Source organism: Tenrec ecaudatus, chromosome 10 (assembly GCF_050624435.1).
Source record: "Tenrec ecaudatus isolate mTenEca1 chromosome 10, mTenEca1.hap1, whole genome shotgun sequence".
Classification (NCBI taxonomy): domain Eukaryota; kingdom Metazoa; phylum Chordata; class Mammalia; order Afrosoricida; family Tenrecidae; genus Tenrec; species Tenrec ecaudatus.
In genome coordinates, this window is record NC_134539.1 from 108,673,320 (window position 1) to 108,698,064 (window position 24,745).

General features: G+C 41.2%; 1 protein-coding gene across 1 annotated transcript; it reads left to right on the forward strand.

The window, feature by feature from the left end:
• The first annotated feature begins 15,460 nt into the window (after positions 1–15,460).
• Positions 15,461–16,414, forward strand: LOC142458175 (olfactory receptor 1A1-like). The gene has a single exon (XM_075559228.1). The coding sequence runs from the start codon at positions 15,485–15,487 to the stop codon at positions 16,412–16,414; it is 930 nt and encodes a 309-aa protein (XP_075415343.1). The 5' UTR covers positions 15,461–15,484.
• Positions 16,415–24,745: the final 8,331 nt, after the last annotated feature.

Genomic DNA, 24,745 nt, shown 5'->3' on the forward strand with positions numbered 1-24,745 from the left:
TTTTCCCTGCATCTTTTTTAAGCTTATAGCTTTCTGTACATCCTTCCTTTTCCTAGAAGACACATGCTTTTGCTTTTTCTTACAGAGAACTTCAGAAAGCCTTATCAGTTGTTAAGCAGGACTGATTTTAAACCTTTCTCTTTCTTTCTCTGAATCCATAATACCAACATCATCGGTCAACATTTAATGTTTCACACCACTCAGTCCAAGAGTACTTATGCAGATAGAGTATATAATGTTCTTCCTCTCCATAGTAAAGACAAGTCAGATGAGAGGTTGATAAATGTCTGTAGAATTGCAAGGTATGGGATGCAGTGGAACTCCTCTGTCTTCTAAAATTCTCAACCACTTAGTAGAATATGCCCAGGCAAAGCAGGAAATCCATGAGAGAGGAAAAAGGTAAATAGAAATCTTAACCACTTAGTTAACATTTATTAAACGTAAGAATGACACTATTGTAGCTGCAATATATACAAGAATCTATGAGGGGCACTGATTGGGACAGAAACTCAAAGCTAACAGAATCAAATCATACAACACATAACCAGTTACTAGTGGAGTTGATTCTCATGCATGGAGACTGACTTCAGGTGTATCAGAGTAGAACTGTGCTCCATAGTTTCCAATAACTTTTTTTAATGACCAGCTCAAAACTCAAATCTTCTGGTTAATAACCAAACACGTTAACTATCTGCACCACCCAGAAGCTCCAAGACAAAAGATGGGAAGGTGATAACACTGATAACAGGAATACAGACTACCCTATCCATCGAAGAGCTATGCTTCGAGGTGCCAGGGTCACCTGGGTTCACAGGAGAACCTACCACGTCACTCCACAAGAACAATGAAACTACACACTGTCCATTCCTGTTCCAGCCTCTGGATAGGTAGCAGATCAAACTGTCGTGATCCATAGAGTTTCCCTGGCTAATTTTTGGAAATAGCTCACCAGGCCTTCCTTCCCAGACGGCTGTAGTCACCAAACTCCACTGCAGCCCGTAGAGCATCCTAGCGCACACAGAGCTTCACAGGTGCAGTTCACTGGCTGGGATTCCCACCTGGGGCTCCAGCATGGAGGGCGAGGATGCTACTACTGAACTGCCACTGCCCTTTAAAAATGCCGACAATCACTTTTTTCTGTTGAGAGTCTAGAAAGGGAAAAATCTCCTGACATTTTTATAACGCGAGTATGATGTTGAGTGCAATGCCTGATAACCGTTGCATAACATAACCTTCAGGTAAACTCACCTATAACGTACGGTACTTACAGCGTCCAGCTCTGCCACCAGACGGAAAACGGAAGGGTCGGTCCCCTATGTGTTCTGCTCACCACTGTGATCACCCCCGGTGCCTAAGACAACACCTGATCAAAAAAAAGATATCCAATAGTGAATGGCGGCGGGAGCACTGGAAAAGGCAAAAGCCATCCGTTTTGTGGTCAGGAGTTTGAGACCTGTGAGAGGTGAAACGGATTGCAAAGGATCCTAGAGCAAAGAGTGATTTTGCCTGAATCCTTGCGCACGTGCACCAATGTGTGTGCGAGTACGTACACATGTGTGTGCTTGTGTACACACATTTTTCCACCCCCATCTGCCTAGAAGTCTAAAACCTGGTACCACGCTGCAGCTGGGGATAGCGAACTAATTGCTTTGACCTAGAGAAGAGATACTCAGACACTCTCCATTCCCACCTGGATGTGAAGAATCAGCTCATTGAAAGGAATTTCTCAAATAAAGCACTCTCTCTCCCTGCCTCGGAGTTGATGCTGACTCATAGCAAGCCCCTGTGGGTTTCTGAGACAGTCACTGGCAGGGAGTGAAAGCCCAAACTTTCTCTCTGGGAGCTGCAGGTGGTTTCTAACCACTGACCATGTGGGTCCCAGCCCAATGACTCCACCAAATGAAACACAGACCTCCTTTTCCAGGATGCCCGGCTCGCTGAGTCTCCCTGCTATAGCTAGAGTCTGAACTTCAAGACCATGCTGAAAGAATCACTCTGGGGTTTTCTGTGTAAAGGGAACCTACCTTCTTCACCAGTAGGGCTGGCTCTAAGTCACCCAAGCTCCATCCTTCCCTACCACCTCTTTGCTGTACCCCTTACTGAGTGACTCCCATAGATTGCCTTGGGAATCTCTTGTCTACTGGTTGGAAACATATCTTAATTTGTATCACTCTTTCTCCCACACAGCACAGGTGCCAATATTTCGTTATACTTTCACTGTCTTTTCTCCCTTACGTGATTGGATTCTCTGGAGATGGAGACCGCTCCTTCTTTGCTTCCATAGGCCTTGCGGCACCTAGGGCATACTTGGTCCACATGCACTGTTGTGACCAGGGCCTGCCTCCATGACTGTGTCCATGTCCTGTCAGGAAGCTTACCTCCTTGCCTGTGTCCATCTTAATCACCATCTCTGGAGGCTTGGTGCCTCTTCTTTAATTCTATACATCAATGGAAATAATTAACATGAACTATCCCTCCCTTAAGCAAAGAGCACAGGAACCGGCTCATGGCTAAACTGCCTGCCACCACTACATCAGATCTTTCCTACCCTCAAAGACGACAGGGCTGCTGAGGAAGGTTTTGTGTTCATTAATTTCAGGGCTTCTGGAATAGCCCTTAGGGCACCCAGCCCTGGGCTATTAGAAGATATACCCTATCTATTTATTTCCCAGGTAGCCTTGGTATGAACATTGTGAGTGCCCTGTGGGAGACTGGTGCTTAATAATTGTTCCATGCCACATATATTCCCTTAGGACCAGTTTCTGAGAAGGTAGGAAGAATATGGTCCAGCAGTATTTGGCTTTAATCCAGGAAATTTTATTAACTGCTTATCTATTAGCCTAAACTAGAAAGTCTACTTTTTCTACCCCCTAACTACCTCCTTTGTTCCTTGATATCTGACATGACTTCTTAAATGTTATTGTGGTAATATATATTTGAGTAAATAAAAAGTATTGCTACAAAAATCATAGAGATCTTCATTAAAGAAAAATGAGAACCTAGTAACTAGGTCTATATCTGAAAGTGGCATTTCACTACTCTTTTACCAGGAGCCCTGGTGCTGTAATGGGTTACAAGTTGAGTTGCCAACTACAACTTTGAAACCAGCAGCTGCTCCAAGACTACAATATCTCCTGAAGCCCACAGCCTCATCTTTCTCCCAAGGAGCAACTGGTGAGTTTGAACCGCAGATCTTGCTTTTAACAGTCCACTGCTTACCCTACAGAATTCCACTGTGACCCTATCCAAGTTCCATTGCTGTTGTTAGGTGCTGTCAAGTCTGCTCCATCCTCACAATTGTTATGACTGAATCCATGATCTGCCACGAATCATGATTTTCTGACTATTTGCTTAGTTCTCCATTTAAGTAATCTCACGGCTGTGAATTCTTGGATATGATTGTGGTCTCATGTTGATGTCTCCCTCATCTGGAAAATTTGTCTTTGCCCTGTTTAAGACTTAATGAATGGGTCTCTATAATGTATATTTGAATTTAGGATCCCATTTTCCCCTAGCTGCATTGTAACCCACCTAATTGACTAAAATTACAAACATTAACAACGCAAAATGCTGACCAAGAAATGAAACAGGAACTTTCATACATTGTTAGTGAGGTTGTAAGACAGTTTTTTTTTTTAAGTTGTAAATCTTACTTACTGTAGTAGTCCTCGCTCAGAGCATGTTTCCCCTTACCCTCATCTTGGTCTCTGGAATTCTTATAACTTTTTGTATTGCTTAGAGGCAAACAGGTGATATACAAATATCCAGATAATTCTGAGAATCCCTTGTTATTTGCCTCAAAAAGATTATTCATTCTATCTGCTAAGACAACAGGGACATCCTGAGATTGTTCTAGCCTTATTGTTCTGTCTGCTTGCTTACAATCAACAATTGCATAAGTCTGTGATTAAACTGAAACTTAAATTATCATAAAGCATGTGTGACTCCACCAGGACATGTATTCCAAATTTTAAAAATATATAATCTCTATGTAGTCTATGTATTCAAGACAGGCTGCATTGTTGTCAATCTCCCCACAGGTATCACCTTCTAATAAGTTTCTTTTATTTTACCTAATGTAGAGCTAGTGTATTGGCTCAGCTGCTCCAGAGCACAAGTCACTAATGGAGGAAACATATGTGTAAGCTTCTTGGGGGAGTGTCTAGTCATTTCTTAAAAACTAAGTATACTTTATTCTATGGCCAGTAAATCCTTTCATAGGTATGAGAAATCAGGATATGTGTCCACAAAAATACTTCTACAACAATGTCCATAAGAACGTGATTCATAATAGCCCCTATGGGAATCCAGAGTGCTTCCCATGCCATTCCCTATTCATGACTTGCCTCAATCTCTACACATTTGACTACTTTTCACTGTTGTTGAAATTCCTATCACCGGAACCATACCAAAGGAAAAGATTTTGTCTAGTTTCTTTCATTTGATGTATTTGCTATGGGATATGTCCATTTTGTTCCATGTTTTAGTAATTTGTTCATAGTATGAACAAAGTGAAAATTCTTCCTCCATAATTTGGGTCGTCTCTAGTTGGGGTTATCATCAATAAAGCTGCTATGAGCATTTCTATGCATGTCCTTTCCCTGAGTTATAAAGACCATTGTGTAATGTTTAGCCCTCCTGGTGGGTATATCATAGTATCTCATTTTGATTTTAAGTTATTCTTTCCTGATAAGTAATGAAGTTAATCACTTTTGCATATACTTCTTGACCACTTTGCGAAGAACTTTGGAAGACCAGCTGACTGAAAAAGATCTGTATCTGTTGTGTATTCCAAAGAAAGGTAATCTTACAGTGTGTGGAAATTATCTAACAATATGATTATCACATTCAAGCAAAATTTGGCTGAAGAAAATTCAAAACTGGTGCAGCAGTACATTGGCAGGGAACTGTCATAAATTCAAGCCATATTCAAAAAAGGATATGGAACAAGGCAAAGCATTGTTGATGTTGGATGGATCTTAGCTGAAGGCAAAGAATAAAAGAAAGATATTTATTCATACTTTATTAATTGTGTGGTGGCATTCAGCTATGCTGTAAAGAATGAGAATCCTGGGATATTTAATTGTGCTCACTCAGACCCTGTTCATAGACCAAGAGTCAGTCATTGAAGTGATACTGTGTGGTTCAAAATCCAGAAAGGTGTGTGTCAGGGTTGTAAACTTTCACCATATTTTCTCAATCTATATGATGAGCAAGTAAGCTGAGGAGCTGGACTATAGGAAGAACACACAGCATCGGGATTGGAGAAAGATTCATTAACAACCTGCCATACGCAGATGACGCAACCCTGTTTGCTACAAGAAGGACTTGACGCATGCACTGGTGAAGCTCAAAAACTTCAGTATGTATTTCAACTAATCATCAGGGAAACAGAAGTCCTCACAACTGAACAACAAATAATATCATGAGAAATTAGAAGGAAAATTAAAGTTATCAGAGGTTTCATTTTACTTGGATCACAATCAATGCCCTTTTAAGGAGCTGTCAAAAATCATATAATATGATACACTAGGTAAATGTGCTGCAAAATACCTCGTTAGAGTGTTAAAGATCAAGGATGTCCCTTTGATGACTAATGAGTGCCAGCCTCAAGACATGGTAGCATCACTTGCTTCATATCCATGCTAAGGCTGGACAATGGATAACCATAACCAGAGAAGAACTGATGCATTTGAGCTATGATGTTGACAGAGAATATTAAATATATCATGGACTACCACCAGAAGAATAAGCCAATTAGTCTTAGAAGAAGTACAATCTGAATACTCCTTATAGATGAGCATGGCAAGACACCAGCCCAGTAGCAAATGGATCTTAAAAGCTTCTGAATGGCCATTTGAGGTGCATCAGTTAGTCTCTCCCTGGCCAGTGGCATAACAAAATCCATTTCTGAGGCTCATCAATTGGCCTCCATTAAATCTCTTCTGACCATTAACAGGCAACATAAATACCTTTGCCTCAAGCAGAGTACATTGATAGCCTAGATTGCTGTCACTTCCCTAGTCCATCAGAGAGTCATGGCAAAGCCTTTGGAGACTTGCCTGGGTGTGCCCTTAAAGGAAATTGAGGTGCTAGGGTCTCATGGTCATGGATTACATCATGACTGCCTTTATCAGAGGGTCCCGACCTGATCTTGTAAATGCCTCTGTCTAACATCACGTACTCGGTCCCCTCATGGTCTTGTTCCAACTTCTTTGGGCCTACCTGTAACTGTGATTTATTATTCTACTCTGAATCATATTCTTATGACAGCTTCCTTTGTCTTCTTACTTCTTTTTTTAATCTCTGAATCACTACAAACTCTTGATATGATTGCAACCTTGAACCAATGGTTTCCCTCATCTAGACGGTGTGTGTTTGTCTTTGTCTTGTCTTTTCCTGCTAAAACCTGAATAAATTGCCTCCTTAAGTTTTATTTGAGATTTGAGGTGTCCTTGATACCCTAAGGCAGTTTGCATGAGAAATCTGTACAATCAATTAGGCAGACTGGAAAAGAATGGATTTACTTGGATTACAGGGATGGTGTCGAACCTTGAATATACCGTGGGTTGGCAGAAGAATGAACAAATGTATTTGGGAAGATGAGCCACTGGATTACTCTTTGAAAACAAGGATGGGGAGAGTTTGTCTCTTGAACTTTGGACCTGGCCCTGGAGAAAGGCATCATGGTGGGTAAAGCAGAGTTGGTGAAAAAGATGAAGACCTCCCATGGGATGAATTGACACAGTAGCTGTGACAATGGACTCAAATGTAATGACAATTCTGAGGATGATGTGCAGAGAACACTATGAGTCAGAGCTTGACTCGACAGCACCGAAGAAGAACAACTTTGCTTCTTGGCCTAGATCCATAACTGCTTGGAACTCTCGTATGGAAATCATCATGTTCTCACTTGGGCTAGTTGGTGGATTTCCCATCTAATGTCTCCCTAATTCTGAACAAACACTGAACAAGTTGACTCACTGTCATCTCTAGCTTACAGAAGACACCCACTCAATGTTGTTCTAGGATGCTGGTGGCCTTCCTTTTTTACTCATCACTTTATTGGGAGCTCTTAGAGATATTGTAACATTCCACAGTTCAGTGTCATCAAGCACTATTGTACACTTATTACCACAATCACTTTCAAAACATTCTCCTTTTTTACTTCCTTCACATACGCTCCCCTTTACCTCCTCCTTCTCTCCTACCTCCTAAGCCATTATATATGTATAATTATATATATATAATTCATCATATCTTACGCTGTCTAATATATCCATTCACCTACATTTCTGTTGTTTACTCTCCTCGAGTGGGGTTGTATAATCATCATTGCTATCAACTACCCCTTCTGCCTCTTCCCCACTCTCTTCCCAGACCCTCAGGAAACCATTACTCCTGTTACTTTTTCTAGGGGTTACCTATGTTGACTTTCATACATCAAACAATCTTAATTTTTCCAATGACCATACACAAGACTAACAAGGCTAATGAGGTAGAATTGAAACCGTGTTAGTGGAGGGGGAAGGGAATGTAAAGAACTAGAGGGTCGGCATGTGCTTCATCAGTGCTACACTGGACCCTGGATATCTCATCCCTTCCTTTGGGCCCTTCTCTGAGGGACTGTCGACTTATTTTACAGGTACGTTTTGGGTCACCACTACATCTACGTTCCGTGACATCAATTGGGTAGGTTATTTATCCAGTTGCTTATTTTTGACCTTCTGATACCTTTTCCCGTCGACACCTGATGATCACACAGGCCGGTGTGCTTCTTCTGTGTGGGCTTTGTTGCTTCCCTGCTGCATGGCTTCTTGTTTAACTTCAAGATGCTATATCTTTTAATGAGTGGGACCATCAGTTTTCTTCCCCGCATTTGCTTATGCACCCATTTTGTCTTCAGCGATCATGTCAGGAATATCCTACAATGGGTGGTGGCCTTTCTTAATGCCTTGTTGCAAAGGTGTGTCCTCCAGGCCTGCCAAAGAGATCTGCTTAGGACAGACTAAGAATTTAAACCAATTGATTCATTTAATCAATTCCAATATTTGTATGTCTTTTGGTTTTCTCCTGTTACAGAACTTTTAAAATTAAAAAAAAATTTTTTAAATAAATCATTTTATTGGGGTTCATACAACTCTTATCACAATCCATACATACAACAATTGAGTAAAGCACCCTTATACATTCATTGCCCTTGTCATTCTCAAAATTCGCCTTCCACTTGGGTTCCTGGAATCAGCTCATTTTCCTTTTTTCCCTCCACCTCCCTCCTGGCTCCCCGCTCCTTAATAGTTTATAAATTATTATTTTACCTTATCTTACAAGCCCGGCATCTCCCTTCACCCACCTTCCCGTTGCACATCGCCCAGAGAGGAGTCTACACATAGATCCCTGAGATCGGTTCTCCCTTTCTACACCCCCTTCCCTCCAGGTGTCGCCACTCTCACCACTGGTCCTGCGGGGTTGATCTGTCCTAGATTCCCTGTGTTTCCAGATCCCTACTGCACCGCTGTGCATTCTCTTGTCTAACCAGGTCCACAAGGCAGAACTGAGATCATTATAATTGTGGGAGGAGGAAGCATTCAAGAACTAGAGGAAGATTTTGAGTTTCATTGTTGCTACACTGAACCCTGAGTGACTCATCTCCTCCCCACTACCCCTTTGGAAGGGATGTCCAGCTGTTTACAGATGGGCATTGGGTCCCCATCACGTACTAACTTCATTCATGGTGATGTGATTTTTTTCCCCTGCCTTTGTTGTTTGAAACCTGGTTCCGTCAACCCTTCATGATCACACATGTTGGTGTGCTGCTTCCATGTGGGCTTTGTTGCTTGTGGACTAGATGGCCGTTTGTTTACTTTTAAGCCTTTAAGTCGCCAGACGCTATATCTCTCAATAGTCAGGCACCATCAGCCTTCTTCACCACACTTACTTATGCACACATTTGTCTTCAGCATTTATGTAAGGAAGGTGATCACACAATGATGGCTTTTGTTCCTCGGTGTCTGCTACCTGGTCTGTTCAATGCCTTGTATTCACTTAGGCTGTGTGGTTCTTCTCTGTGGGTTTTGTGGCTTTTGAGCTAGATGGCCGCTTGTTTGTCTTCAAGCCTTTAAGACCCCAGATGCTATATCTTTTTGATAGCCGGACACCATCAGCTTTCTTCACCACGTTTGCTTATGCACACATCTGTCTTCAGTGATCATGAGAATTTAAGAGAAGTTGGAGCAGTTTGAATTCATTGCCTATACAATAGTATTGAGTCTAGGCCTCAATTAGCCAGCCTAGAAGACTATTAATGTGTCTTTCAGTCACTTTGGATGACGCAAGTTTCCTGAATTGTGGGTGAGTATGCCAAATGCAAATTAATTTTGACCAACTGAGTCTTCCATTTCATCCTCATGGGTTTTACACCCTCAGAATTTGCTTACACACATGCTCTTCAGACTCCAGTTGCAATATCCTCAAGAGTGGGCCTGGTACCTCCACATCTGCACTATATTGAGAACTAACTATTGAGGTGTTGGGGATGGATCAAGAGGGAAATGACAATCACTTTGTGAATCACTGGATACAGCTGCTATCATCAAAACACATTTCTACAGCGAAAGACAGACTCCTTTCAATTGTGGGCATGAAGGTAAGAGTAAGACTTCCTAAGCCAGAAAGAAATATCAGAGATATTGTGGGTAGGGATGGGTCAGGAGTTCTCAACAGTGTCTATGAGTACCCCCAGTAATTGCTATTAAGAGCCACTATATCCCTTAAGGCACAGCCGAAGGATTGTGCAACTGAATTTCAACAATTACCCTGATTTTGGCCTGAATGAATACCTGAGGGAATTGTGCTTCAAGAGACTTTATAATGAGGTGAATATCTCCAAGTTGTCTCTATGCCATGACCTGTGCTTTGAGGAAGAAACTAAGAAAGTTTTCTTTAGGCTCCATTCAAAACAACTTCAGCCCCACAGGACCTGTCTGCATCTTTTACTGTACCCTGGGCTGTTTCCATATCCTCCTGGCCATGTTTTTCCACCTCTGAAACACAACAGGGGCCTACTCTCCAAGTCCACTAAGAACTCTTTCTCCATCATACACCCCCAAAAAGAATGTTGAGCAGCACTAGGGTTAGGGTGGTCAATTTCTAGCTGTGGAAGAGGATTGAAGAGCACAGGGCCAGCTCTCCTGGGGAAGTATCTGTGTAAGCACAGACTCCTGAGACAGGACTGTGGACACTGGAGGAAAAAAACAAAAAAGCTTTACAGTGTCAACGGGTAACTATCTTTTAACTGAGCCCTTAGTCCATATGCCTGCAGCAGTATTACACGGGTTATCTCCTTTGGTCCTCCCTAAGCCCCAAAAGGTAAGTTGAGCTCTTGTATCATTTTCATGAGATGAAAAATGTAATAAGGAAATGAATAATTTAAAGGCAAATTGTAAGTAGCAAAAAATCTAGAACTCTCTTTGAGAACTTGGGTTCTGTCGTCAAGACTCAACCGTGGCCTGATTGCAGAACCCAAGTTCTCAAAGAGAGGAGAGATGAGGATAAATACAGTCCAAAGAAACAGAGTCAGACAGACAGCCTTCTCCTTAGCCTCTCCTCCTTGGAGAATTCTGCTTCCTCTTCTGCAAATACAGTCTTGTACTGGCAGCCATAAAAAGGAGCCTCTTAAACACGGAAAACAAAGCTCAGGACTGCATCTGAGAATTCTTCTGGGTTGTTGGTCATGAAAGTAGGATTGGGAAGTGGTCTTTCTGATTTCTATTCTCAGACTTAAGCTGTTCCTCTTGAAGTAATGCCTTCAGTATGTGTGAGTATGTGGGCATGAACATGGGAGAGTGTGTGTGAATGTGTACGTGTGTGAATGTATACATGCATACAAGCTTTGTCTTAGGTGTTAGAGGCACTACAAACCTGCCTCTCTTTGCATTTTCAGTGGTGCTCATTAGAGGAGCCCTTCAGAAAAAATATTATTTCGTTGTCCATTTACCAATTACACCTGGGAAGTCTCAACACACTCAGAAGGTATAACTTTGCTTGACTGCTGTCCCATAATGCCAAGAAGAAGCACTTGGTCTCTTCTGTCTCTCTGAAGCTGTTTTCAGCAACATCACCCTCATGAGGGATCTCAAAACAAGGTTAGCTACTAAATGCATGGTTGTCAGTTCAAGGCGAGAGATGGGGTTGTCTGTTCCCATAAAGATTCAAGGTCCCAGGAGCCCTAAGGGACAGTCCTACTCTTTCCTGATGGATCATTAACAGTTGGCCCTATGGTCGTGGTTTGGGTTCGGTTTGGTTTCGGCATAGCCTGGGGTTCTCACAAAACTTGAGGCTGTCTCTCCACTGCTAGCACCCATGTTGCATATCTTAGCTCCTCTCTCTGGGGATATATATCCCTTTTACCTTATTCTCCAGGGTTTCAACAAAACCATCTCTCCTCATGAAGAGTCTCTGACAGCCAGCACTTCAAATCTCTAAACACAAACCCCCAAGGTAAGAAAGCTCTTGCCTCTGGTTCTTTTCCTAGTTCATCAGTTCACACATTGATTAGCTCAACCACTTCTTTCTACTAGGGCAAATATATAATTTTTTTAACAATAGTTGGCTTGCTTGGCTCTTTTTTGAAATCACCCTGTCTTTGTCTTTGGGTCAAGTTGTCATTGGAAAAATATTGCCCTATTGCTTAGTAATGCGTAGGTTGATAGTTTTATTATTAGAAGGTGGCATAGCATAGCAGGTTGCATAGCTCTATTATTAGAAAGGGCTTGCCAAACCACATATCCACTACATCACCTCTTACTACTAATGGATAAAGCACCAAATCCTCCACGATATACACTGAAACGTCTCATGCAGGCTGCTTTCTTCCTGCATCCTGCTCTTAACAAAAGATAACACACTTGCCTCAATGTATACTCCACTGTCTGAACTCTGATCTTGAGTTTATGATGATATTAAAACATTAGAAAAACAAAGAGAATGACATGCTAGGATCTCAATAGCTAGACTTAACAAACATAACAGTAGTTTATATTTTCTCCAATATTTTAAAAGAAATAAATGGTACATAGGAAACCCCACTTATTGCCATCTAAAGCCTACCACACCAAAGGTAATTCTGCAGTTGGTAGTATATTCCTATTCATGATTTGTGCTTTCACTGCATATATATGTATTAATATATTGAAATGTTTATATATTTTATTATAAGGTATAAATCTTCCAGAAACTTGCTTTTTTTTCCATCAGCACTAAATTTGCCCAAATGAATTTGTCCTAACTCTTGTGCATATTTCATTAATAAGAAATCACCAACATTTCTTTACTATTCTTTAATAGATGAACCACTTCTATGCATCCTACACGACCGTACACACCCTTGTGAATATCTCCTTGAGCACATGTGATAGATTTTCTATGGAGTCTAATCTCCAAGTGGAATCACTGGGTCAGAGGTGCATGAATGGTCAACTTTGCTAGGGATTAAAAGCAAACCAAAAATCGCAGCAGTATTTTTACTGCAGTTGTATCAAACGCATAGAGTCTATTAACCACATCAAGTCATTCTATTAATATTACATATCTACTCTTCTGTTTAATTATCCTCTTTATCTGTAAGCAACGTTTTGTAATTTAAAAAAACTGGTCTTGGAGCTCTGTAGTTAGGATTATTTATATATTTAAATGAGTTTTATAATGAATCTACAATTTTTATACATTTTAATCAAATGAGACCTATTAACATTAGTTTAGCCTGCTCTGTTTCCAAGAGCTCCACCTCTGAAATCTCATGCTGCCATTCCATATAAGTGAGCCAGCCTCTGAGCCCTGCAACTTTACTGAGTCTTTCCAACCCTGTGATATTATAATTCTGTGTGAAGATGGAGAAAGACATTCAGGAGAACAAATCAAATGCCTTTAGAAGCAGAGGAAAGAAGGCTCAGCATATTTTGGAGGAAGATAACCAGACATGCATTCCCTGTACCTAGACCACAATCCATAGGTACATTATGCTGCCCAGGCACCTCTTCCTACAAGTGAGGCTGTGGAATGTAATCAAGCTGAGTGTCCAGGAAGAAGAGAAGAGCATGGGGTTCGGTGAGCACCTGCAACAATGAAGCCTCTAGTTGTACTTGAAGTCTCAGACTGCAAAACCAATCAAAGAGGAGGAACTGGTAGCCAAGCAGTTCAGGAAGCATTACTATATTTCAGAGATAAAATTATGATGGGCTGAGATATAAGACAAAAATGGGGTTGTGTAGGGATTGGTTCAAGAAAAGAATCAACAAGATCAGATGTAAAGGTGAGGGGATGTAGGTGGTTGTGCCTGTGAACACCACTTCTGTGGGGAGCTCATGGAGTGAACCTACATTCAAGAAAAGTGGGTGAAGGGAGACATCAGACAGTATAAGATTTGACAAAACCAAAAGTTCATGAGGGAGTGGGGAGCGGGGAGGAAGGAGAAAAAGGAGGAGCTGATGCCAGGGGCTTAGGTGGAGAGCAAATGTTTTGAGAATGATGTGGGTAATGAATGTACAAATATATTTTATACAATTGATGTATGTGTGGAGTGATAGGGTTTTATGAGCCCCCAATAAAATGATTTTTTTTAAAAAAGGAATATTCAAAGCCAACTTCTTGGTACAAACAATGAAAATTACTCAACAATAACTTCTCTGAAGAAGACTGCAATCTCTTTTGGCTGGCCATGCAGAGATTGAAGTTTGAGCAGGCCTGAAAGTAAAATGAGTAGAGACAGAAATGTGGGGAAAGCAGATCAATCTACAGACAGGGGTCTGAGAGTCATTGGCAAAGTGGTCATTGAAGTAATTGTGAAGGAGTCACCAAAAGAAATAATTTTAAAAGGCAGAAGACAAATAAGAAAATGCATTGCAATTAGTGTTTGGAAAGAGATTTTAATATCAGTGGGCTGGTTTTCCTCCTGGTGACATAATTGGCCAATCCCATATGAAAAGAAAACTCAACAAAGAAGACATTCAGTTCACCAACAAAGGTTTAAGAGGAAATGCTCACAACCATGAGCCATAACACAGATGAAAAACAATGATAGATGAAAAATATTGATTGTCAAGTTCAAAGAAATAGAAAAGAACAAATGTTGGAAAGCTTGTAGAGAGACCGTAACTCCTGTACAGTGCTGAGAGTGGGGGGTGGATTCTGAGTGGGTACTGTTTAGAGTGGACACTGTCTTACTGTGCCACTGGGAAAAGTGGTATGGTATTTCCTCACAAAAATGGAACTAGAGATTCCATGTGACCCAGCAATCCATCCTCTTGATATATATCCTAAAGAAATAAGAGCCAAAATAAAAACCAATGTATACACCCACCACATTCATGGCAGCTGTATTCAAAATAGGAAAAGATGGAAACACCCAAAATGCCCATTGGGAGAAGAATGGCTGAGGAAGTGTCCCTACGTGCATATAACGGAATAAGACAGAACCTTAAAGAACAACAATGAATCTGTGACACTCCTTGTGACATGGATGATCTGAGTGACATCAGTCAGTCACAAAAGCATAAATATTGTATGGGACCACTAATATTTTTTAAATCAAGAAAAGGTTTTCAAACTAAAAGAGTTTGACTGTTGCCAGAGGTAGGAGGGGGAGGGAGGGAAGTGGATACCAGGCCAGAGGATCAGCAGGTGTTATTAGGGTGAAAGGGAAAACAATAGCAACAAGAGGGAGCTGAGATGGCAGAAATGATGGTACTCGGGGGAAAGTTCAATGCGTTGTTGAATATGAAACTCATCAGCTTCCCTGTAAACTTCACCTAATGCACAATTAAAAGTTTAAAAGATAATATAATTGGCCATTGTAGATACCGGTCACCTCTTGAGCTCTGACCCACTGTTTGGTCAGTGGACTCAATCTCAAGTGTCCAGAGCAGTTCCTCTACAGACACACCCCTTCCCCGGGGCATTATGCTCTCTCAGGGAGCTGTCTCCGATTCCAAAATGCTGTCCTTTCATTGTCACACGTAATGAAAGTAACCCATGGTTCTGCTTTCCCCCTTAAGTTGCAAGTTCCTTGAAGGCAGAGACATTCACCTTTTTTCTCCAACACATAATTATATGGTCAACAAATAGATTAAAGAATCATATTTTTCTCAGTTTTGTTATTTTCAATGAGGCTTTAGTGGCTAGAAAATGGAATATGAAAACTGGGTTTTCTTCAATTATTAAATCCCAGCTGTTGGTGGAGTAGAGAGGGTGGGCACATCTGATCCACAGATTGGTCAATTTGGTCAACACAAATGTCCAAAAGTGACTGATAATTAGGCAAACAGACCAGCTGGGACCCCCTGCCGCAAAAAAACATCAACTATTTCGGCATTTACCAAACCGAGGTAGGAAGGTGGCTAAGGTTTGGGGTCCCAGGTGGTGGCCAAGGACAATCATTAAGCAGAGTAACTTCTTTCATCATTTGGCTTCTTCTTTTCACACAGGAGCCATGACGGCAGAAAACCAGTCCTCAATCCAGGGGTTCATTCTCCTGGGAATTATTGATCAGCAACAGCAGGAAGATGTCTTCTTCATCCTCTTCCTCTTTATTTACCCCATCACATTGATTGGAAACCTGCTCATCATCTTGGCCATTCGCTCTGATGTCCGCCTTCACAACCCCATGTACTTTTTCCTTACCAATCTCTCCTTTATTGACATCCTCTTCTCCTCTGTACCGGTCCCTAAGATGCTGGCAAACCACCTTTTGGGCAGCAAAGCCATCTCCTTTGGAGGATGCTTAGCACAGATGTATTTCATGATTGCCTTTGCTAACACAGATAGCTATATCTTGGCCGTGATGGCATATGACCGTGCTGTGGCCATCAGCCGTCCTCTTCATTACACAACAATCATCAGCCCAAGGTCTTGTGTCCTGCTTGTTGTTGGGTCTTGGGCGATTGGAAACACCAACGCCCTCCCCCACACTCTGCTGACAGCTGGTCTTTCCTTCTGTGGAAACAGGGAAGTGGCCAACTTTTACTGTGACATTATCCCGTTACTCGAGTTGTCCTGTTCTGATATCCACTTGAATGTGAAAATGATGTACTTTGGGGTTGGTCTTTTCAGTGTGCCATTGATATGCATCATTATCTCCTACATCCGGGTCTTTGCCACTGTCCTACGGGTTCCATCCACCAAGGGTGTAGCCAAAGCCTTCTCCACGTGTGGCTCCCACCTCACAGTTGTATCTTTGTATTATGGGACAGTGATGGGCACGTATTTTCGCCCTCTGACCAGATACAGCCTAAAGGATGCAGTGATAACTGCAATGTACACAGCAGTCATCCCCATGTTAAATCCTTTCATCTACAGTCTGAGAAACCGGGACATGAAAGCTGCCTTAAGGAAACTCTTCAGCAAGAGAACATCCTTATAGCCAGTGTGAGGTCATACCATTATCACCATTAAGGATTCACCTGAGAGTCCACAACTAAGTCATTCCTCTCCAAGAGCCATCCATGGATTTTCCAGTCAGAAAATTTCTCTTCTTATAAATCTTGTAAAATGTGGATGAGACATCTTATTTACATTGTTGCTCATTTTCAAAGAAGGGAGGTACAAAAATGTTGGTTTTATGCCCCCATAATGCTATTGACTAGCAGAGCAAAGTGAAAAATGGTCTGAGCTAGGCTTCTACATCTACATAGTAAGTTGACTACAAACTAAGATGGGCTTCAAACCAGGATTGAAAAAAAAACCACTAAAGTTAATGTTGTGAGCATTTCAAACCACTATGTGGATTGTGAATTTTCATTGTTCTATCATGTTGAAGCATCCCTCTTAGGTTTCTACAGTGGTGGAGTTCATTTCCCCTTATCTAGGTGTAAGTTAGGCAGAGATATAATGTGAGGTTGTTACAGAAGTTAGTGATAGGAGGCTTTCCTAAGTATCTACATTGTCTCACCCTCTTCTTTTATAGAATCCTTTGGGGCTCTTATTACTTCACGAGGCAAGATTACAGCAACCATAAGGATCTATGTGTGAGTTTGTGGTTTTAACTGTAAATAAAAATCACTGAACGTCTATGAAGTCAATTATTTGTCTCAGCTATCTTGTTGAAAAACCAAACATGCCATCCAGAAGTAATGTTTTGAATAATTTTATATTTTTCAGTAATTTAAGACTCAAAAGAAGTTGTGAAAATAATGCCGAAACGTCCTTTGTACCCTAAACCCCTGCTTTCCCCAAGTTAATATCTTATATAACCATAGTAAATTATCAAAATCAGGGAACTGATTCTGGTAAAATATTACTAACTCAGGTAAAGAAGTATAGAATTTATTTGGATTTTATCCACTATTATATGCATGCTTGTGTATTTGTTTGTTTCTATGATGTTTCATCATGTCTATAAAATCCGGTAACCAGAAACTTTGTCAAGATACAGAATTGTTCCATTACCACAAAGAGACTGCCTTGTGGGACCCCACCTTTCCTCTGGATACTACTGATCTGATTTTCACCATTTTAATTATGTTATTTCACAAATGTCATATCAATGGAATCATGGAGCAAGTAATGCTTGCCTTCCTCCCCTTGCCCACCGCTGAACATGTATTACCCCTAACAGTCATCCAGGGAGCTGCAACTATCAATAGGACATTTTTCCAGGCAGTGTTTCTTTTGGTTGTCCACAGGGACACTATAAGTCTGAACCAGTTCAACAGCACCTAACATGCTCACCATGTTGTGCACCTGCCACCACTACCCATTTCCAAATATTTCATACCCTTATTTGGAAGTCAGTGCTTCCCTAACTTAACAGTTCTTCTTTGTTTTTGTTTTTTTTAGCTGTTTCATTTTTTTATTTAGAACATTTTCTTGAGTTTAAGGTAAACGTTTACACAGAAAATTCATTTTTCAATCAATAATTCATACCCAGAATGCTCCCTGATATTAGTTGCCACTCCCATAATATATCAGCACTCTCATCTTTTTTCTTAAAATTCATTTTCTTTTTTTAAAATCCTTTTATTAGGAGCTCATACAACTCTTATCACAATCAATACATACATCAATTGTATAAAGCACTTTGTTTTGTTTTTAATCATTTTATTAGGAGCTCATACAACTCTTATCACAATCCATACAGACATCAATTGTATAAAGCACATTTGCACATTCATTATGCTCATCATTCGCAAAACATCTGCTCTCCATGTCAGTCCCTGGCATCAGCTCCTCATTTTTACCCCTCCTTCCCCACTTCCCCCTCCCTGATGAACCCTTGGTAATTTATCAATTATTAATTTGTCATATCTTACTCTGTCCAACGTCTCCCTTCACTCACTTTTCTGTTTTCTGTCCCCCTAGGAGGAGATTATATGTAGATCCTTATAATCGGTTCCCCCTTTCTACTCCATTCTCCCTTTACCCTCCCAGTATCGCCCCTCACACCACTGGTCCTGAAGGGATTATCTGACCTGGATTCCCTGTGTTTCCAGTTCCTATCTGTGCCAGTGTACATCCTCTGGTCTAGCAAGATTTGTAGGGTTGAACTGGGATCAGGATAGTGGAGGGGAAGGAAGCATTTAGGAACAAGAGGAAAGTTGTATGTTTCATCGTTGCTACACTGCACCCTGACTAGCTCATCTCCTCCCTGCAATCCCTCCATCGGGGGTTGTCCAATTGCCTACAGATGGGCTTTCAGTCTCCATGGTGCGTTCCCCCTCATCACAATGATATGATTTTTTTGTTCTCATAATGTCTGATACTTGATTCTTTTGACACCTAGTGATGGCACAGGCTGGTGTGCTTCTTCCATTTGGGCTTTGTTGCTTCTCAGCTAGATGACCACTTTTTTTTACCTTCAAGCCTTTAAGACCCCAGACGCTATATCTTTTGATAGCCAGGCACCATCATCTGTCTTCACCACATTTGCTATGCACTCGCTTTGTCTTCAGCGATCATGTTGGGAAGGTGAGCATCATGGAATGCCAGTTAATAGAACAAAGTATTCTTGCATTGAGGGAGTACTTGAATGGAGACCCAATGTCCATTTGCTACCTTAATAATAAACCTATACATATATGCACATAGATCTGCTTCCACTTCCTCATATATAAATATGCTTACATATGTGCATGCCTTCATTTAGACCTCTATAAATGCCTTCTGTCTCCTAGCTCTTTCCTCTATTTCCTATTATTTTCATCTTTCCTTTTACTTTCTTCTTGAATTAGGTTATTGTGCCAAACTGACCGATAAACACATGTGGGGTTAATTGAAGGACAGAGGGATAAATGGCTCAGTGAATCTCACCTTTCTAGTTCTCAGGTCACTTGCTTTCTGATGGTCAGACCAGGGTTCAGCTGCCTTAGCAGTTCCCTGCTTCCGCTTGTAAGGCTAACTTCCTGCAAGATATCCCCAAGGATAAACTGCAAAGACCTACCTCGATGCAGCCCTGGGTGCTGGAGAAGCCATGTGGAGACCCCTGCCAGCGCTGAGATGTTTTCACATTCACTGACTCAGCTTTCCTCCTGCAGTTAGAAATTTGCACCTGTTTTGTGAGATGGAGGAGGACTTTGTGGATTGGCGTTGGACATACAGGTTAATAGGTTAATGTTGGACTTGTGGGCTTGGGCAGCACTGGGTTGATGTGCACTTAACCTTTATATAAAATTCTCTCTTATACATGAGTTTCTGTGGATTTGTTTCTCTAAAGTACTCAGACTAACACACCTCTTGTCCCACTATCATGCTCAGCCTTTGTTTGGGTTTCAGTAATTCCTCTCAGTTACACTATACTAGGTCATGTCCTACCAGGCCTCCTACACCCTCCTCACCACCTATTTGGATCACTTGCTGTTCCTTTGTCCCTGAGTTTGCTAAGACCACTACCTTTCCTCACACCTCCTCCTCTCCCATGTCCCCCTTGAACAATTGGTCCCGTTGTTTTCTCCTCCAGATTGTTCATCCAGCCTATCTTATTTAGACAGGCATGCAGAGATAATAACATGCACAAAAACAAGACAGAGCAAAACCAAGCAACAAAATATAACAAAACAACAGCAACAACACCAAAAAGCCAATGACCGAAAAAAAAAAAAAAACACACACACACACAATAAGAAAGAAAAGCTCTCAGTTTGTTGACCTTTAGGAGTGTTTTTCAGTAGAGTCTGTTGGGGCGCCAAGCCCTGGTACCAGAGACTATTTTTGGTATTCCCTGGGGACTTCATTTCAGCACTCTGATCTTAATTCCGGTTTTCATTTGACAGCTTTCCCAGTTTCTGCAGGCTTACCTTTGGTTTGGGGCAAACATTGCCCTTTGGTCTCATATAGTTGATTGTTCTAAGGTGCCATTTCTCCCTGGGTGTTAGTGTCTATTTTATAGACCCATTTATTAGTTGGGTGCAAGGCAGCCATTGGGAATGTCTTCAGTTTCAACTTAGACGGTTGGCTTAGGGTGACAGTCTCAACAGGTTCCCCAGTCTCTTTCACACCAGTAAATATGTTTACTTGATTTTTTGTCTTAATTTCTATTTTGTTCTACATTTTTCATTCATTCTAACTTGGACCTTGAAATCTGGTCCTGGTCAGAATAGTCAATAGTGGTAGTTGGGCACCATCCAGTTCTTCTGATCTCAGGTTAGAGGAGGAGGCTGTCACTCATGTGAACCATTAGTCCTTTGGACTAATTGATTTGTTGAGTCTGTGATTCTCTACATATTCTTGAGTTACAGATGAAAAGACAACATGAAGTAATTTTTTATCACCTATGCTTTCCTGTTAACCAAAACATTGACAATCTGAAGGCAGCTGTGACACAAAAGAGATGCCTGCTTATCTGCTTCACTAAAAACCCAGAAAAGAAAACAACCTGAAGTTCGGTTGTACTGTGGCATTCAGGAGATTGTAGGAGTTAGGATCAACTTGATGACTGTGCGTTTGACTTTGTTTTCAGTTTTGGGCTATCATTTAATTTAACTATATACTTCAGTTGTTTAAGAAATGTGGTTGTTACTAAACTCCCCAGGATTAACTAAGTTAGAAAAAGACTCTATGGCTCATATGTCAAAAATCCCATCAGAAAACAAAAAACCACACCAGGATTTTGAAATGAAAGATATGAAGGTGAACACACAGGTGGTTCCTGAAATAGACTAACAGGAAAAGAGTTGGATATTAAATTAATCCAAAGATTTCTTCCTGCGGAAATTAATTGTTGCCACTAGGGCTGGGGTATTGAGGAGGGGAGATGGTGGTGGTTCCAGATCCTAGACTCTCAAAAGAGGGGTGACCACTTATGTATCTGATGCTCACCTCTCTGAGGGGTGTGGCTAAACAAGAGACACTGGGTCCTCACCTGCTGGTGTGGCTTGAATTTTCACTCCTGAGAGGTCTGCGTCCTCAATTTAAAACAAAAAAAGGCAGCAGTCATACATCCTGATGTACTGCAACCCTATCTGTCACAGAATAAAACAGTCCCACCAGGTGTTCTGGTCTACCATATTTACAGAAGTTGAATGTCACGTCTTTTTTCCATGGGTTTCTGCGCGGGTAAAATCTCCAATATTTATGATTGCAACCAATCACATTTAGAACTACCTTACTATGAGTTCTGCAGTTTCCATTAGCCTTTTTTATTGGGTGTGTGAATATCAAGAGCCACCTCAGAGAAGTGTCAGAGCACCAGCCCCCAACAGTCAAATGGATCCTTAGGAGCGACTTTGTGGTTATGGAAAATAATACAGATAGACAGTGGGGCACAGGGGCACCTTGTCCCTATATCAAGATCAAGAGAGCAAATGTAGTGTCCAATGGGTATACAGAATTGTTAGGCTTACAAATCTTTCAAAAGGCATACAGGTAATACAGCGAACATATTACAAAGTCAGTGGGTAACATCATAAGTGGGTGACATAATAAACAGTCACCCAAATGACTCAGCATCTTGACCTAGTACTAGCTGACCTCAAAGGCCCCTGAGGTCTCCCCAGGGGAGCAATCTATGCTCAATATCAGCAAGAGACGTCAGAAAAGGGTTTGCTATATTTTACAGTGTGGGGACCAGCCCCCACAACTGAATGGGTCCTAAGGGGTGGTTGTATAACTGAAGGGTAAATTAAAGAAACATCAGACAAGGCATGCAAGGGCTTACCTTGTCCATGGAGAACAGAACCAGAGAGGGGATGAATGTATGCTATATATGCTTGTAAACATCATACACATACATAACAGGAAGAGGATGTGTGAGAGACAATACACATAACAGGAGGGGGATGTGCTAGGGACATACATGTAGCAGGAAAGTACATAGTTAACAATATGGGAAGGTTCTAGAGTTAAGATAGCAGCTTAATCTTGGACATCTCTGAGTGGCTTGACCTGAGGCGTCCCTGAACTCTTCTCCAGGGGAGCGATCTCTGATCCTTCTCAGAAGGGAGTGGGCCATAGTTAGGTTGGGTGGTCTGCTCACTCTTGAAGGCAGACAACATGCAGGCAACTAGCCTTCAAGCAGTTAACCTTCAAGCATGTAGCACCAATCATGGGTGTGCAAACAGCACCTTAAAATTTGCATTATTACCGTAGACATTGTGGGGAACAGCTTTAGTTCAGAGAACGTGAGTGGGATTCATCTCCAACTCATGAACATGAAGGCTGCCCTCCATGAGAGTCTCACCCTCCAAGACTCCTTAAAACATGTGCGTGGAGAATTTGTCCACATACTTGCTCTTCCTGGTTCTCAGTTTCTATGATTGCTCTTATCTGCAGATAACCTGCAGGCACAGTAACCATCCAGGTGCCGGAATGATTCCTCCTTTATGGTAGCTCCTTTGTGATAGTTTATTTATGGCGGTTATTGGAGGACTGTGACCATTTATGAGAATGGGTATTAATGTATTTATATCTATATCTGTGAGGGTCTTCCCCCACCACAGCTGGCTTTCTAGAAACAATTATAAGCATAGAGAATTTAGCTGCATTACATTCTTTCTTTATTCCAAAGCAATTTCTTTCTGTTTGAGCCCTTGGTATCAGCTCCTCATTTTTTCCCTTCCCTCCCATTCCTCCTGCCCTCCCTCAGAAACTATTGATAATTATAATTTTCATGTCTTGCACTGTACAATCTCTCCCTTTACCCTCTTGTCTGTTGTCCATACCACTGTGATAGGGTGATAGGTAGATCATTGTGATAAGCTCCGCAATTCTCCCCCCACCTTCCCCTTCCCCTCCTGGTATGGCTACTCTCAGTATTGGTCCTGAGGAGTTTATCTATCCTGCACTCCTTGTTTTTCCAGCTCTTAGCTATACCCATGTACATGCTCTGGTATAGCCAGAACTGTAAGGTAGAATTAGGGTCATGATAGTGGGTGGGAATGAAGCATTAAAGAATCAAAGGAAAGCTGTATGTTTCTTCCATGTCATACTGCACCCTGACTGGCCCATATTCTTCCCATGGCTCTTCTTAAGGGCCTACATATTAGTTTGGGCTTCCACTCCAAAGTCCCCCACTCATTCACATTATGATTTTTTTGGTCTGGGTCTTTGATACCTGATACCTGATCCAATCGACACCTCATGATCACATAGGCTGGAGTGCTTCTTCCATGTGGACTTTGTTGCTTCTCAGCTAGATGGCTGCTTGTTTATCTTCAAGTCTTTAAGACCCCAGACGCTATATCTTTTGATAGCTGGGCACCATCAACTTTCTTCACCATATTTGCTTATGTACCCACTTTGTCTTCAGCGATCGTGTCGGGAAGGTGAGCATCATAGAATGGCAGTTTAATAGAACAAAGTGTTCTTTTGTTGAGGGAGTAAAAGGTAGAGCCCCAATGTCCATAGCTCCATTACATTCTTAACCAGTCCCTCAGTTTATCATAGAGAATCTCCTGGATTCCAAATCAGTCTTAGTCCTCCATACTCCATTGTGTAATAATAATACATTTTTCTATGGTAATTAGGAACAATCCAGCCAGCAAGTGCTGTGATCACTTTTTTCCTACATGAACTATAGAGCTATGCAATAATTTGAATGAAAGCTATCAACATAAGAGTAAATTGGGGGGGGGGGTGTTAAAACCCCAAAGATTGTTACTAGTATACTTTAATAAGAATATGGAGCCCTGATATTTAGAAACAACTTAAAAGTACACTTTTGAGAGGTAAAGATGCAATGATTTTAAGCAAGAGAAAAGTTACCAAGGACAATGGATGAGAGGAAATACAAGAAAGCAGAGTAAGGGGAGTGGACTGAGATAAGAGCAGTGGGCGATTAGATAAAGTTATTGCTAAAGTCTTAATTTGCAAGTTAAGTGGTTAATTCATGGATGACAGAAAATGATACATAGATAGATAGATAGATAGATAGATAGATAGATAGATAGATAGATAGATAGATGATAGATGATAGATAGATAGATATTTGACAAAATCAAGGAATGTTAAGAATTTATCTGAAGTCATAGATTGCAGATAGAGAGATAGGTAAGGAAAAGTGCAGATGATGAAAGCAGGGGTTCAGTAAGGCAGCTCTTGGAAGAATCTGAGAAGATAGAGTAAAGGTGTACACAAAGGCTTTAAATGCAACGTAACATGGAAGTAGAAAATATCGAGGTAGTCTTTTCATATGATAGCAGTGATTCAGGAAACCACAAGTTATTGAGGTTGAGCCACTGAAAGAGGATGCCTCTAATTAAAATAGTGAACAAGAGGTACTTAAAAACAATACGTTTTGTTTCCAACGTGTTTCCAAGGATTC

Bases quoted from the DNA above. Each gene is read 5' to 3' on its own strand.
- LOC142458175 (XM_075559228.1), top strand. From the start codon at position 15,485: ATGACGGCAGAAAACCAGTCCTCAATCCAGGGGTTCATTCTCCTGGGA.